This window comes from Quercus robur, chromosome 10 (assembly GCF_932294415.1).
Source record: "Quercus robur chromosome 10, dhQueRobu3.1, whole genome shotgun sequence".
NCBI lineage: Eukaryota > Viridiplantae > Streptophyta > Magnoliopsida > Fagales > Fagaceae > Quercus > Quercus robur.
In genome coordinates this window covers 40618089-40632607 of record NC_065543.1, presented here as the reverse complement: position 1 = coordinate 40632607, position 14519 = coordinate 40618089, and the positions used below count along the sequence as shown (strand labels likewise).

General features: G+C 31.9%; 1 protein-coding gene across 1 annotated transcript; it reads left to right on the top strand.

Moving 5' to 3' along the window:
* Positions 1-632: 632 nt before the first annotated feature.
* LOC126703363 (protein RKD1-like) lies at positions 633-4289 on the top strand. Its single transcript, XM_050402322.1, has 4 exons — positions 633-2304; positions 2408-2544; positions 2669-3015; positions 3339-4289. The coding sequence occupies exons 1-4, from the start codon at positions 2201-2203 to the stop codon at positions 3612-3614; spliced, it is 864 nt and encodes a 287-aa protein (XP_050258279.1). The 5' UTR covers positions 633-2200; the 3' UTR covers positions 3615-4289.
* The last annotated feature ends 10230 nt before the right edge of the window (positions 4290-14519 follow it).

Below are 14519 nucleotides of genomic sequence, written 5' to 3'. Positions count from 1 at the left end.
ATAATTATAATAAAGCCCTCTTGTCTCACCCATAACTATATAAATTTGTATCCTACATTCTTTCATAGTTCCAAATTAGTAATAATTAATTTTTTTAGCGATCTTTCATGTTATTAAAATTTTCTCATAAATTATTATCAATACTTTGAAAACATAAATATTAAATTTTAATCTAAGTATATATCTTTTTAATTTTTTTTTATTAAAGTGTATAGTGTATATAATTAAACAATTTATCTCAATATCTTTATTAAAGAGTATAGTGTATATAAATAAAGATTTTCTACTACTAAAACATTTGCGACAACTTAATAAAGTAGTTGACAATAAGTGATGGATAGTCACTTTTACATGAACTAACTACATTTTTTCTAGTACTCACAGCCAATAAATTTAGAAATGTAACAAAAATTATGACACATAAATTGTATGTCAACACTTTTAATATTATTATATATATGTATATATATATATATATATATGTGCAAAACCACTGTTATCATATCAGGAAATAAAATAAAATAGAATAATTTAATATAAAATAATTTAAAATAATTTTAATTACTAGTGCAAGCAAGCTGTAAACCATCATATACTTTTAATCAATGAAAAGAAGATAGTGGAAACTACTAGAGTGTAAAAGTAACACATAACACAAACCATTGAGGAAATACCAAAGGAGCCCAGCGGAGGCCAGATTCGATTGACTGGAGCTCATCGGACTTCGGACTGCAAGGAACATCGGCAGAATTGAGCTAACGATAAAGGTTTTTATTTTTTATTTTTATTTTTTCTCTGGTAAACAGCAGCTGTGAGAGGTATGTAAGGATTTTTAAAAGTTATCTCTTTGTTTGTATTTGGAGAGGTTATGGGCTTAAAAACATGGGTCAAATTGCATTTTTTTTGAAAAAAATTTCAAAAATTTCATGAGTTTTTTCTAAGTCAGTTTTAAAAGTTGAAATTTAGGAGTAATAATCTAGTATTTATTTCCCACAAAATCTTCGGGGGGGCCAGGAAGTCAATTTTTTGTATAAATAAATATGTTAATTTTGGAATGCAGTAATGATCAGAAAGAGCATTTTGAACTGTAAGTTTTGTAACTCTCCCCCCACTAAGTTCTCTTTAAAACTCTAATGAAATGGAAAACAAATGATTAATAAAAAGCTCTCCAAGAAGTAATTGAAAATTGGTACGTTACATGATAATGATAGTAACTCTAGAGTAGTATCAAACTCAGTCGTTAACTTCTCTATCTCAAAACTTTAATATGGGTAAAAAAAAAAAAAAAAAAAACTGAAAATCTTAATCATGAGTATGCATTAATTAAAAGGATCAAAAAAGTCGGCTGGGATATCATATTAATCATTGTGAGGAGTAGTCCCAAGTTTTTTTGTGCCTTAAGATAAAACTGTTATTCACGCTTACACTCTACCCAGTTTCTTGTCCAACCTAGCTACTATATATATCAGTATATCCTACAAGAATTAATAAACGTGGCACGCATGCAGATCATCTTGAAGTCCTTTTAAAATACATTTTAGTATCTGGTAGCTTAATCCAGTTAACAAAAAATCCAATGAGGTTAATTTATTGGAGTGACTCAAGTAGAATAAAGAATTGGATGGTATCTAACCGTGTTATGTCTCTGAATGTACATCCATATACACATTGTTACTGTTTATATCTTATTATGGATATTAATGTTATACAAAAAAAACATGAAATTCTGAATATAATCTGTGTACACACTATTGAGTGTGTAACAAAATATTTTTTCCATGTTATATACTAGTATACTTTTTCTCATTTTGTGGTGTGTTTTTGTTTTAAAAATCATTTTATTTTTCTTTGTGTTTGTTTCGAAGGAAAAAAGAAAGAAGGTTAAATTAGATGTACTATTAACTGTAATTAAGTTTGATGTTCATCCAAATATCATTTATTTCTTTCATTGTAACTCACACATTCACACACGGACACTCATTCATGCATGGCCGGCGCACATTCTTCAATTAAATCTTAGTTTTGCATTTGATAATTACCCATTAATGCATGGTTCATGGTATATATTCCCATTGCTGCCTACATTCATATATGTGTCTATTCCCATACAAAGTTGCAATTACTCTCTCACACCTGAAAACAAGAAAATCCATTCCCTCTTTCCCTTCGTCTTCTTCATCACAATATCCTCTCTCAAGAAATGGGAAGTCAAACACTCAATGGTTGGTGGTCTAAGCAAGAACTGGTCTATGATATTGAAGAACCTCTCCATTTTCCAAACCAAATGCCCTCAGTGGATTTAAGGTAACATTCGGGGTTCAATGTTTTGATTCTTCTTATTTTTTTTAAAATAAGTAATCAAATTGCAAACCCAGGTTTTGATTTTTAAATATTTGATGTGGTATAGTGGATATTCTTCACTGGATTGGCAATATGAATTGCCCATGCAAGAGTGTTTTTTTGATGCTGTTCCTTTGATGGCGAGTTTCCCTACTGACCCTCTCTATGCATCCTTGGATCTTGAACCAACCACAACTATTCAAGGTGATCAACACAATATTTAAATCACATTATGAATGTATATATATATATATATATATATTACAAATTTACAATTGCTTTTCCATTATTCGTATTAGTTTTCAATAGTTTCTGGATTATGTGGCAGATGACTTTTTCTTTAGTTGTGGAAATCGGCCTGAAGTTTGGAATGACGTAGTTGCTGGGTTTGAGCCCCAGAACCAGGCTTTAATACTGTCGTGTAACAACGAAAAAAAAGGCAAGGAAGTGAAGGAAGAGAGAAAGAAGAAGAGGTACAGAGAAGAGAGATGCAGTAGTTCTAAAATGTTGTCAAAGGAAACCATTTCTCAGTATTTCTACATGCCCATAACTCAGGCAGCCAAAGAACTTAACGTGGGATTAACGCTTTTGAAGAAAAGGTGTAGAGAGTTGGGTATTCGTAGGTGGCCACACAGGAAGTTGATGAGTCTTCAAACGCTAATCAAGAATGTGCAGGTACCCTCTCTCTCTCTCTCTCTCTGCTAATGATTTTTTTTTTTTGTTTTTTGTTTTTAATAGAGATATTCATGATTTAATCCTTACCCTCTTTAAATGTATCTAAAAAAAAGTATTAATAATATTAAGTTAGTGTTAGCAGCTAAAATAAAAATAAAAATAATGAATGTGTTGTTGATTCAACTTCTAGGACATATAGCAATAATTCACCCAAAAAAAGTTCATATAGCGTATGTGATGTATGTTGGTTGAACTTCTAGTACATTTAGCAGTGTTGATGCATGTATGTGTTTATTACTTCAATTAACGTGTGGGTTACGCAGGAGTTGGCTAAAGAGGAAGGGGAAGAAAGTGAAGTGAAGTTGAGGGAAGCAATTGAGATATTAGAGGGGGAGAGGAAGTTGCTAGAGGAAATCCCAGATGCACAACTTGAGGACAATACAAAGCGGCTTCGGCAGGCTTGTTTTAAAGCTAACTATAAAAAGAGAAAGCTCATGGGAATGGTAGATTCACAATATTGTTCTAGCAGCAAGGATGGTGCCGGTGATGAGGAAGAAGAAGAAGAAGAGGAATCGCTTGTTGGACCCCTTTTCTTCTAGCTGCAGATGTTCTGATAGCAAGGCTGTCAGCACCAAAAATCTGATGCTATCTGATTTTTAACGTAAATAAACAGTTTGTTTGTATTTAATGCAACTCTTCGAATTCTAGCTCTTTGCTTGAGCGTTTGTCCTGTTGTTTTTTTAATTCAAACTCCTTCATTTGCTCTATATATTTTTAAGAAACATTGTCTAGTGATATGAGAACTTTTAAAGAAAAATCCTATCTAGACGTCTTCCTTGCAATGCTGGAGATGGAAGAGATTTGAGTGTTTCTAGCAAATCACGAGAAACTGCCCATTATGCTACTTCTTTGGGCATATAGTTACTTGCTCTCAGCCTCTCACTACGTGGGTAGTCTTCCTAATGTGGAAAAGACTGTTTCACACTAGTTTTTTCTTTTTTGGTAATCAGGCAGTATACATTAACTAGCAAACAGATACACCAGAGCAGAAGCGCTCATACATAGTTCCAGCTGCATCAAGACTAGCCAACAAGGCAACATCAACTGGGGGAAATTGTTATACGCTCTACACAGTGTCTATTATATTTTTGCTGAATTACAGAGTGTCTATTATGTTCTGTATGATGTACTCGTTTTTTATTGACGAGTATGGAAGATGTATATTAATGAGTGTAAGAGAATCATTGCACCGTAACCATCTCTTTCAAATGTAAAAATGGGCAAAATCGTACTCTTATCTCCTAAAATAATTGCTTTACTCCGTTTTCTATTGTCATTTTACTGGCTACTGGCAGCTAGAGTACTTGTGCTTTAACCCACAAAGAATTTCCCCCATTCGTGATCTTAGTCCATGTTGCAATTATCGATACTGCCTTGTGATCCCTACAAATAGCTGCTAGGATAAACGAGGAGCTTCTCATACCAAGGTGCCGCATCATGCATAATAATGAATGATGCTCTGTATTAAATCTACTAATTATAACTATATAAAAAGTGCCAATAGCCTCAATCTACAGTAATTTTTTGTTTATTTAATTGGTTGAGGCAAAACTCACCGTTTTGCTTGAGCTGGCCTTTTTATTATTTATTATTATTATTATATATTTTTTTATTCATAATATACCAGTGTTTTTTTTTTTTTTTTTGATACAATAGTATGCCAGTGTTTTAGTTTGTGCTCTTTTTGTTTTTTTTCTTTTAAGTATTTATATGTGCAGACACAATATTGCTATACTGACTCAAAAATATTTTTACAATTATTGAGGTGTTAATTTCTTATAGCTCAAAATAAAATGATAAAATATGAGACTGGGACCAACCACAATTGAAAATAAATGTTTTGTGAAAATATTATAACATCTTATTGTTGTCACAATATTTTTACAATTGCTGAGATTCACTTCCTTATAGATCAAAATAAAATATATAAAAAATGCTATGCTCACAACATTTTTACTATAATTTCACAATAAATTCTAAGTGGTAAGGTATTATTGATGGATAATGAAGTGATATCAATAATGGGCCCAGTTTAAAACCGACAACAATTTGTCACTGAAAATTTGTTGTGAAAATATTGTAGAGGTAACATTTCTCTAAAATAAAATAATAAAATATCAGATCGGGACCTACCATAGCTGAAAATAAAAGTATTGTGAAACTATTATGACATTTTGTTGTGTTCCTAGACTTTTTTTATTTTTATTTTTTATTCAATTTGGGTGAGTTAAAATTCATTATTTCACACCCAATTTTCTTGTGCTAGTTTTTTGTTTTTAATTCACAATTTAAGGTGGTAGTTTCAGTTTAAAACTAGTAGCAATTTATCACTTAAAATTTGTTATGAAATTATTGTGGGCGTAAAAAAAAAAAAAAAAAAATCAGACCAAGACCTACCACTACTGGAAATAAAAGATATTGTGAAAATGTTGTAATATTTTGTTGTGTTCCTAAACTTCTTTTTTGATTTAGTAAAATTTGGTGAGCCAAAATTCATTGTTTTAGGCACAATTTTCTTCAATTAGCTTTTTGTTTGTTTTTTAAATGCATAGTTTGAAATCAATAACAATTTACCATCTAAGATTTGTTGTGAAAATGTTGTAGACGTAGCATTGCTCTAAAATAAAATATTAGACTAGAATCCACCATAACTAAAAATAAAGGTATTGTAAAAATATCGTCAAATTTGTTATGGTGTTAGACTTTTTTTTTTTTTTTTTTTTTTTGGGATTAGTCAATTTGTTGAGTCAAAATTCATTGTTTTATGCACAGTTTTCCTAGATTGATTTTTTTTTTTAAACACATTGTTTAATGTTAAAAACACACACACACACACACACACACACACATATATATATATATATATATATAGTTTTACACACACACACACACACACACACACAAAAAGAAAGGCAAAAAAGCACTCTCATCCTTTATGTTTGGGGCAGTTTCATTCCTTCCCTAAACTAAAGTTGAAAATTTTCCTTCTTTATATTTTGTAAAGCAGCATATACCCCAACTGTTACACTCTTAAATAAACCCTAACAAAATCTTATGATTCTAAAATATTCTATTGTGAAAATGTCTAAAATACACCCCACTGAATTTTAATGTCCCAAAAATTTTCTTCGTGTATTTTGAATTTTATTTGGTAGTCATGCTTGGAAAGTATGATAGTGATATATAGTGTTCTATTTGTTACCTAGAAAACACTAATTTAGTAAGTTTAAATCTTTTATACTTAAAATTTGATCTAATGGAAACTTTGATGGCATATGTCTTTTGTTATCTTATTCTTTTTTAATTTATTTTCTTGCTTAAAAGGGTTTTTCATATTAAAAATTAAGTAAGTTAAACATCATAGTTATGCTCATAAAATAAGAAAATAAAGAGAGAAGTATGTATGGATAACAAAATCTTCATTGTAGATGATTGCAAGTATTTCATTTGATTAAGAGTTTCAAGTGTAGCATATATTATCATTCATTGCAAAATTTTATATATTGTTACAATGTCTTATCAAAATTTAGTTGCTTATTTTTGAAAGATAATGACATTCATTATCATTCTTAGTAGAATTTTTTAGCGAGTAGATATTACATTTACCAAATACGTTCTAAGAAATTATCATAGTAAATATATATTCATATGTTAAAAAACTATTTTAAATTTAAGTACATGACTTTGTACTTTTTTCTAAAAAAATTACATCTTAATTTTCTCATGAAAAGGGCGGCACTTGCCTTGCACATGCAACCCAAACTAGTATTAGATAATGACAAGTGCACACATCTTAGGGGGTGTTTGGTTTGCTGTGATGTGCTCTTAATATAATACACATTACAATGATATGACATTAAGGTTTTTGGTTTATTTTATTTTTTCTAACATTACCATAATCTAAAATTACAAAATATATTACATCACCTTAATCTCACCACTTTCCTAAATAATGTAAGATTATAATAATGTAATATTACAATTTAATGTAATATCACGGCGAACGAAACACCCCCCTTAGTATGCACACCCCAATGTAATATGCACTTATTCCTCACCAATTCCACTTATATCTATTTCCCACTATTTATTTTGCCATGTGATATCTATGTGTACAAAAAAGAAAAAAGAAAAAAGAAAAAAGAAAAAGAAATGAAGAGCCAACAAAAAATTAGAAATGAAGAATTAATAGGGTATATAGAAATGAAAAAGGATAAAATGGGAACAACAATTGATGATAAAACCACCTACATATATAGCTTTCAAAAGCTTTAGAAGCAAATGAGCATTAACATTGATGAAGTAAATTTTTTTAGCTTTTAGCATTTTAAAAACTCATTTTATTTATTTTAACACATCATTTTATAATATATCCAATATCAATAATTATATATTTTTTAACATTTCATTTAAATATTCTTTCTTTATCTTTTTTTTTTATTCTTCATCTCTTTCTCTCTCTTCCTCTCTGTCTCTCTCTCTCTTCTTTGAAGAGATAACAATGGCAAAAATCCACCAACACATCAATGATCACAGGCCACACAAACCACACAAACTACAGGCCGATCAACGATCACAACTCACCACCACAAGCCTACCCATTCTTTTTGGTTTACTGGATTTTTCTTTTTTTTGCGCCAGCAAGGAGACATTACTAGGTGGACTGTCCGTTAATAAGAAGAGGGCTGACAGAGGCCTTTCGCAACCGAAGGTTTGAGTTTCTAGTTTCATTGTATGAGATCCATGTGGAAATTTATGAGATCCAAATAAAGTTCATTATCTACTTGTTCTTAGTTCCTTGAAAATTGTCAAAAAAATAAAAATAAATAAAAGGCCTTAATATCATTAATCTGTAGTAGGTTGAAGTTGTAGATCTGGTTTCTGAAGAACTTAGTGTAGAGAAACTAATAGCTTGTTTGGATGGAAGGGGAGTAGAGTAGAGGGAGGGAGAGTAGGCTAAATTACCTTGTTTGGATGTTTTTTAATGGAGGAGGGAGATGGATTTTAACTACTTCTACCTCTTATTTTTAATTCTCTCAAATTGGAAAGATTTGGAGGGAGAGTAGAGAATAGAAGTACTTGACCAAATGAATTACCAAATTTACCTTTACCATATTAACAAAATTATAAACTATGAAAAGACTAATTATTTCTCTCTCCCTTACTTAATTTTAAAAACATCCAAATAAAGTGAAGGATAACCATTTCCCTCTTCTCTCCTCACTACTACTCTCCTGCCCTTTACTCTCCTCTCCCTCCAAATTTCCAAACATAGCATAAGTTGGATAGCATTAAGGAAGCTTGAGGCTGAGAAGTCCAGTAGTCGATAGCAAAGGTGAGGAACGATAGAGAGAGAGGAGATGAAGAAAAAGAATAAAAAAAGGTTCGGGTTAATGTGGGCTTTTAGGGCATATATTAAGCATTCATTTTAAAAAACTTTTTATAGAAAATTTAAAAAAATTAAAAGTAAATAGCAACCTAAACCGGTAAAATATTAGAAGTAAATAGCAATTTGCTACGGTAAACTAGTAGCAAGTTGCCAAAGTTTTTTAGATATGACACCATCAATGTAACACAATTTTTGTAGTTTGTGATGTTAAAAATAGTATTTTGGCAATTTTGCTAATGCTCTAACCCATACGTATAACACTAACGAAAGGATAATACACATAAAGACATAGTCACTAATACTGGGACTCCACAGGCCGTCATGTGGCATTGGGTATCGGCACAAGGGACAGATGTGACTCGTTTTTAGCCACCTAACAATACAATCTCCATGATAGACATGCGAGCACGGCATGCGAGTGACTTCAGAACCAGTATGGAACTCTTCCATGCAAATGACGCATTCTTGAACCAAGTTCAACCCTTGTTGAAACCTAACCTTCTCCAAAGCCTTAATGGAACATTTAGTTGCCGGAATAGGCTCATAAGTCTCCATGGAATCCAAAATTACACTATCGAGCTCCTCCTCCTCATTAGCGTCTTCATCATCATCATCAATCTCCTCTACTACCTCCTCCTCATCCTCATTAGAGTCTTCATCATCATCATCGTCAACATCAATAATCTCCTCTATTTCAATTTTCACCATGCGCAACAGGATCACAACAATTGGCATCCTTGACGTACCAGCAGATCCAGCAACACTAGCAATTTCTTGTAACACAGGATCGTGATTTTCAACTGGGATGTCGAAGTCACAAAGCGAAGAGGATAAGCGATCACCATTGTCTTGCAACAGAACCTCATGTTTGGGGAGCCATTCTGATTTTCTGTGAAGGCTTATTTGCTCGTAGGAAGTTGTCGGTGGTTCATCATCATGACTGTTGCCAACGTTTAAGCTCTCTTCTAGCCGCATTACCTTAAGCATATAAATTTCGATAGGAAAGCCATCCAAACACTGCGATGGTGGCTGGTTCCTGGGTTGGCTTTCCTGCCATACCCTGAATTTAACGTTTTCAGAGAAGTTGGATCTGCGACGAGACATGTTTGAAAGTTTACAAGGGAACGAAAGAAAAAGTAAGAGATGTTGAAAACAAAAACCTCGAGAAAGAAATTGAGAGATTTTTGGAACGTAACCTATGCAATATATTGTGTGTATATATATTAGATATAGAATTATCGACTAGCTAGACATGTTAGGAAACAGCATTGTTCACGGAATAGAGTTCTTGTTTACCCACTTGTTTTTCAAACTTTATCTTAAAGAAAGAAATACCCATCCTTATCGCCGGGGGGAGGGGGGGGGGGGGGGGGGGGGATTAATTACTTCTAAACTTTTATAAAAATAAATAATTGATTAATTCTCAAAATGACAATCACCTTAAAGTTGAGGTTAAATTGCACCTCTAAAGTTTGGGGATGTTTGAGTTTTACACTATAAAATTTTATTTCATTTGCATTAACAACCCATCTGTCTACATTTTTTATTAAGTATCACGTAAGTTTGTCATACAAATTTCTTTTTTATGATATGTTTTTTTTTTATTTTTTTATTTTTTATGGAGGGAGTGGGAAAAGAATTCCTAAGAGGACTAATTAAAAAAAGAATATCTTATTAATTAATTGAAAATAAAGCCAAATAAAATAAAATCAGTAGAAATACTAATAAGAGTGAGATTTGGAAAATAATGAATAGTTTAATTAAAACACGTTTCTTTGTCTTAGATTTTGTCAAATAAAATAATAATTTAAAAAATAAAAATGACATTGAAAATTGTGAGCACATCGAGCTTATGTTATAGTCAATAATAAGTCAAACACTTAAATTTTACTCCATCCATCCCAATTTGTTTGTCCTCTTTGAAAAGTTATATTTTTAAGGGAACATCATTTATTGTCTTGTCTACCTTATAAAAATGTATAAGTTTACAAAACTACCCTTAAATAAATTTATTAGTTTTTTTTTTTTAAAGAGTTATTCTTAATGAGGCAACTAAAAAAATACTCCAATTAGATTGATTTTTTAAATATTTGTTAGTTTTCTTTTCAAATAGTTTTGAAAATAAAGTAAGGTTATAATAGAAACATTGGTAAATTAATGACTTTTATTTTTAGAAACAGGACAATATTTTGAGACATTTTAAAATAGAAAAGAGGACAAACAAACCGGGACGGAGGGAGTATATTATACTAGTAATATTCCCGTGTGTTTCACGGTTTTGACTATAAACTTTTAGAATAATTTTATTGGAAAATAATAAATTAATAAGCACTTGAATCTAGATCATATAAATTGTATATAAAGTATTGTTCTTTAAGGCCCCAAGCAATCACATAACATATTATATATATATATGTGTGTGTGTGTGTGTGTGTGTGTATGTGTATGTGTGTAAAGTAATGGGGTCACAATTTATTTATAAGTGGGATCACACTTAATCCTACGACTTAGGCCCAAAACCTGCCTTGGTTCCTCTGTGTTTCCCCTAGTCTTTCCCATTGTTTTCCCTTTTTCTCTAACACTCTTACCCCCTAGATTTTTTTCCAAAAAAACCCCTCTTCCCCTACCCTCTGCTCCTTCTTATAGTCTCTTCTTAGTGGGGTTGTCATCATTATCTCCCTACTTATACATATATTCCTATGTTCATCAGAATCCCAAGGGATCCTCACGAATTTAGAGGATTCCCTTGGAACTTGTTCTAGACACCGAATAGTGTTCGAAAGTGGATTCCCACTGGAACTATTAGTCCTCGGCTACTGATCTCATTAGGTTCACGTCTCACCCCGACCACCTTTGTTATCAGTCAATGTCTAGCTGACCCCTTAGGAACCTCTTGAGTGTTGTCCCCTAAACCATGGTCTCTATTTCGGGGTTGGGCCCATTGTGATAAGGCCCGAGGCTAACTCTCCCTGTGCGTATCAAGCTTAAATCGCATGCTGGGCCTTGGGCTTCATGTTGGGCTTTATTCAAGTGGGCTGACATGGCCACTTGGGCCTAGCCCCCCACAATACACACACACATATATGAAGAAATTCCCAAATTTAATAATTAAAATCTAAGAAAACTTAACCAAAGTTTTTTCATTTGCCAAAAAGAAAAAGAAAAAAGAAAAAAAAATTGTGTTATACACTTAAAGAGCATTACGAGGTTTTTTTTTTTTTTTTCCAAACCTTTATTTAGAGTTTTAATGGCCTCTTTTATCTAAAGAGTATCACCTTAAAGATGAGTGGAGAGTCATGAAAATATAATATTAGAGGAGTCCTAAGGAAGAGAATGGATATAGACAACTGTTAAAAAAAATTATTAGTTCAAGCAAAGTTGCAGGATCATATTAATTAAGGTGTGGATTCTTTTTCACGATGTAGATTCAATATTACTTGGTTATAGCAATCTTGTGAAGGAATATTTTTTAAATGTCTTGTGGATGCTAAATATAGGTATAATTATTGATATTTGTAAAAACCAAACAAAAATCAATTACAATGAAATTAGACAATCTTTTCCATAGGCATATAATATTACTAACAACAAAAATAAAAATGAGAAATAGTAACATAAAAATGAGACTATTCAAGAAAATTAATTTAATCTAGCAAGGCACATCTAAAGACTCTAAATATAACACAAATACAAACTAGCTGAAATAAAAAGATGAAACCCTTTTTGTAGGAGAGAATACAAAATTTGATCATTCTTTAATAATAAATAGATAAAGTGTAAATATTTATAGAGGATGTTGTGGTAGGAATATATAAGTATACACTAAACTCTCTCTCTCTCTCTCTATATATATATATGATAGAAATCCTAACTTAATTAGGATTCAAAAAAGTCTTCATCCATGTAATCTCAAAAAATAATAAAAGCCATAATAATTTTCAATCCACATAAATGGCACTTGTGGGGTCATGGGCCCAAATCATACAATTGGGTTTTAGGCTTTGACCGAGAGCATGGGGCTTTGGCCGAGACCGTGAGAAGTCCGAATCCAAGGAGGAATATCTCCTCGGATAAGCTAAACGCAGATCGAGTATAGATCCTAATGATCAAAGTGACCTTTCAAGAAGCTCTAGTGATAGGGACGTGCACTATAAATGTACAAGAAAGATGGGAACCCAAAAATATCTAAGGGGAAACTGCTACCACAGAATTGAATGCTCTGTTGCTAATTCTCTAGCTGCATTAATATGGAAGTAATCTCTGAACAGTACTTTTCCAGCCTTTTAACCATCCTCCAAAGATTTCTAGAGGGGGCTGATGGGACAAGTATCAGCCTAAGCCATCAACTATCCACGTGTAGGGTAAAGGTGAAGGACGAGATGTAGTATAAATGAGAATAGAGACCTTAGAGGAAGGGGATCGGAAAACAGAGAAAGAACACTGTAGCAATCACAATTGCACTTGTACTCTGTTTACTTGATTTATATGAGCACTTGCCTCCTCGGACATGAACACTTGCCTCCTCGGACAAGGAGTTCATCCATATTAGCCGTTGTTCAATTCACTAAAGCCTAGTTCTTTGACCCACTCTCTACAAATTTATTGTACTGAACTCACTGGACCAAGATCCCATACATTTTGGGTTTGGGCTGCAAATCGTGTCCCTACAGCACCCATAATCCTATCTTCTTTTCTCTCTTTTTTTTTTTTTTTTTTTTTTTTTTTTATATTTTATTTTTAACAATGAAATTGATAAGGTGGGTTACAAAATTCTAATAGAAGTAATCTCAGGTGGGCAAAATGTTCAAGTTTTAAATTATGGGTAGGTAAAGTAAAAATAAGTCTAACCACAGGTGAGTTTACTGTAATTTGCCCCATTCTTTTTGAGGGAATAAGAAAAAGACTTGAGTTATCAGAAAAACAAAAAATCAGGTAATGAATTTATGTATTTTTTTTAAAAAAATGACTTTATGGGGTTACCAAGTAGACTTGGATGTGTATGTATATTCCAATATATGTATGTAACTCCTTTTATTCACATAAAAAGGAAAAGAAAAAAAAGTTAATATGAATATGTAGGTTGCATGTTTTATTATTTATTTATTTAATTTTTTTGTATATAGAAAGTAGATTGCATGTTTTGTTAAAACAATTATTGATGTAGGCTGCATGTTTTGTTGAAATACTTATTGTTATTTTATCCAAAGATGTTGATAATAATAAATAAACGGTTACTTTTAACTTAAAAATTACTATAATTTGGTGCAATCAAGACTTCTAAGCCCAATTTTTATTATATAGTATATAATATGATTAATAGATATAAAAATAGATATGATAATTTCCATTAGTTAGCTAGAAGTCTATATATCATATTATATACTATATAATAAAAATTGGGCTTAGAAGTCTTGAGTAAAATTACTATTGTAACCCTGACCATTTTTATTATCTTGAGTAGAATTACTGTTGTAACCCTGACCACCTCATATTCATTGTTGAATGAAATCACCACATCATGAATCGTTGTCGGTATCTTTATTTCGTGTTTCATATGACGCAATAGATCCACAACAATTGGCATCCTTGATCCCCTAGCCGATGCAACAACGCTTTTTATTTTTTGTAACAAACCATCGTGATATATCAATGGGATTCCCAAGTCGTGAAACAAACAGAAGCGATCACCATTGTCATGCAACAATACAGTGGCGGTTCCAGAAATTTTGTTTAAGGTGTTCCTTAGGAAGCATAAATTACACAATCTTATTTCTTATTAAGTTTTAGGTAATTAGGTTTGATTCAATGTTATTAATTCCATTTCGTTCCGGCAGTAACGGCCGGAAAATACCGTGCCGGTAAACAAACTAGAATAGTAACCCATCCTATTCAACTTTGGAAAAAATTTCGGGTCATTCCGGTCTATTTCAGGTGTTTCGGTAAATACCAGCCGAAATTCAAGATTTGGCCGGTATGAAGTTTGTGCTTTAAAAAAAAAAAATTGTTCTTAAAACCAAAAAACCTCAAAAGAAAAAAAAAAGAAAAAGAAAAGAAA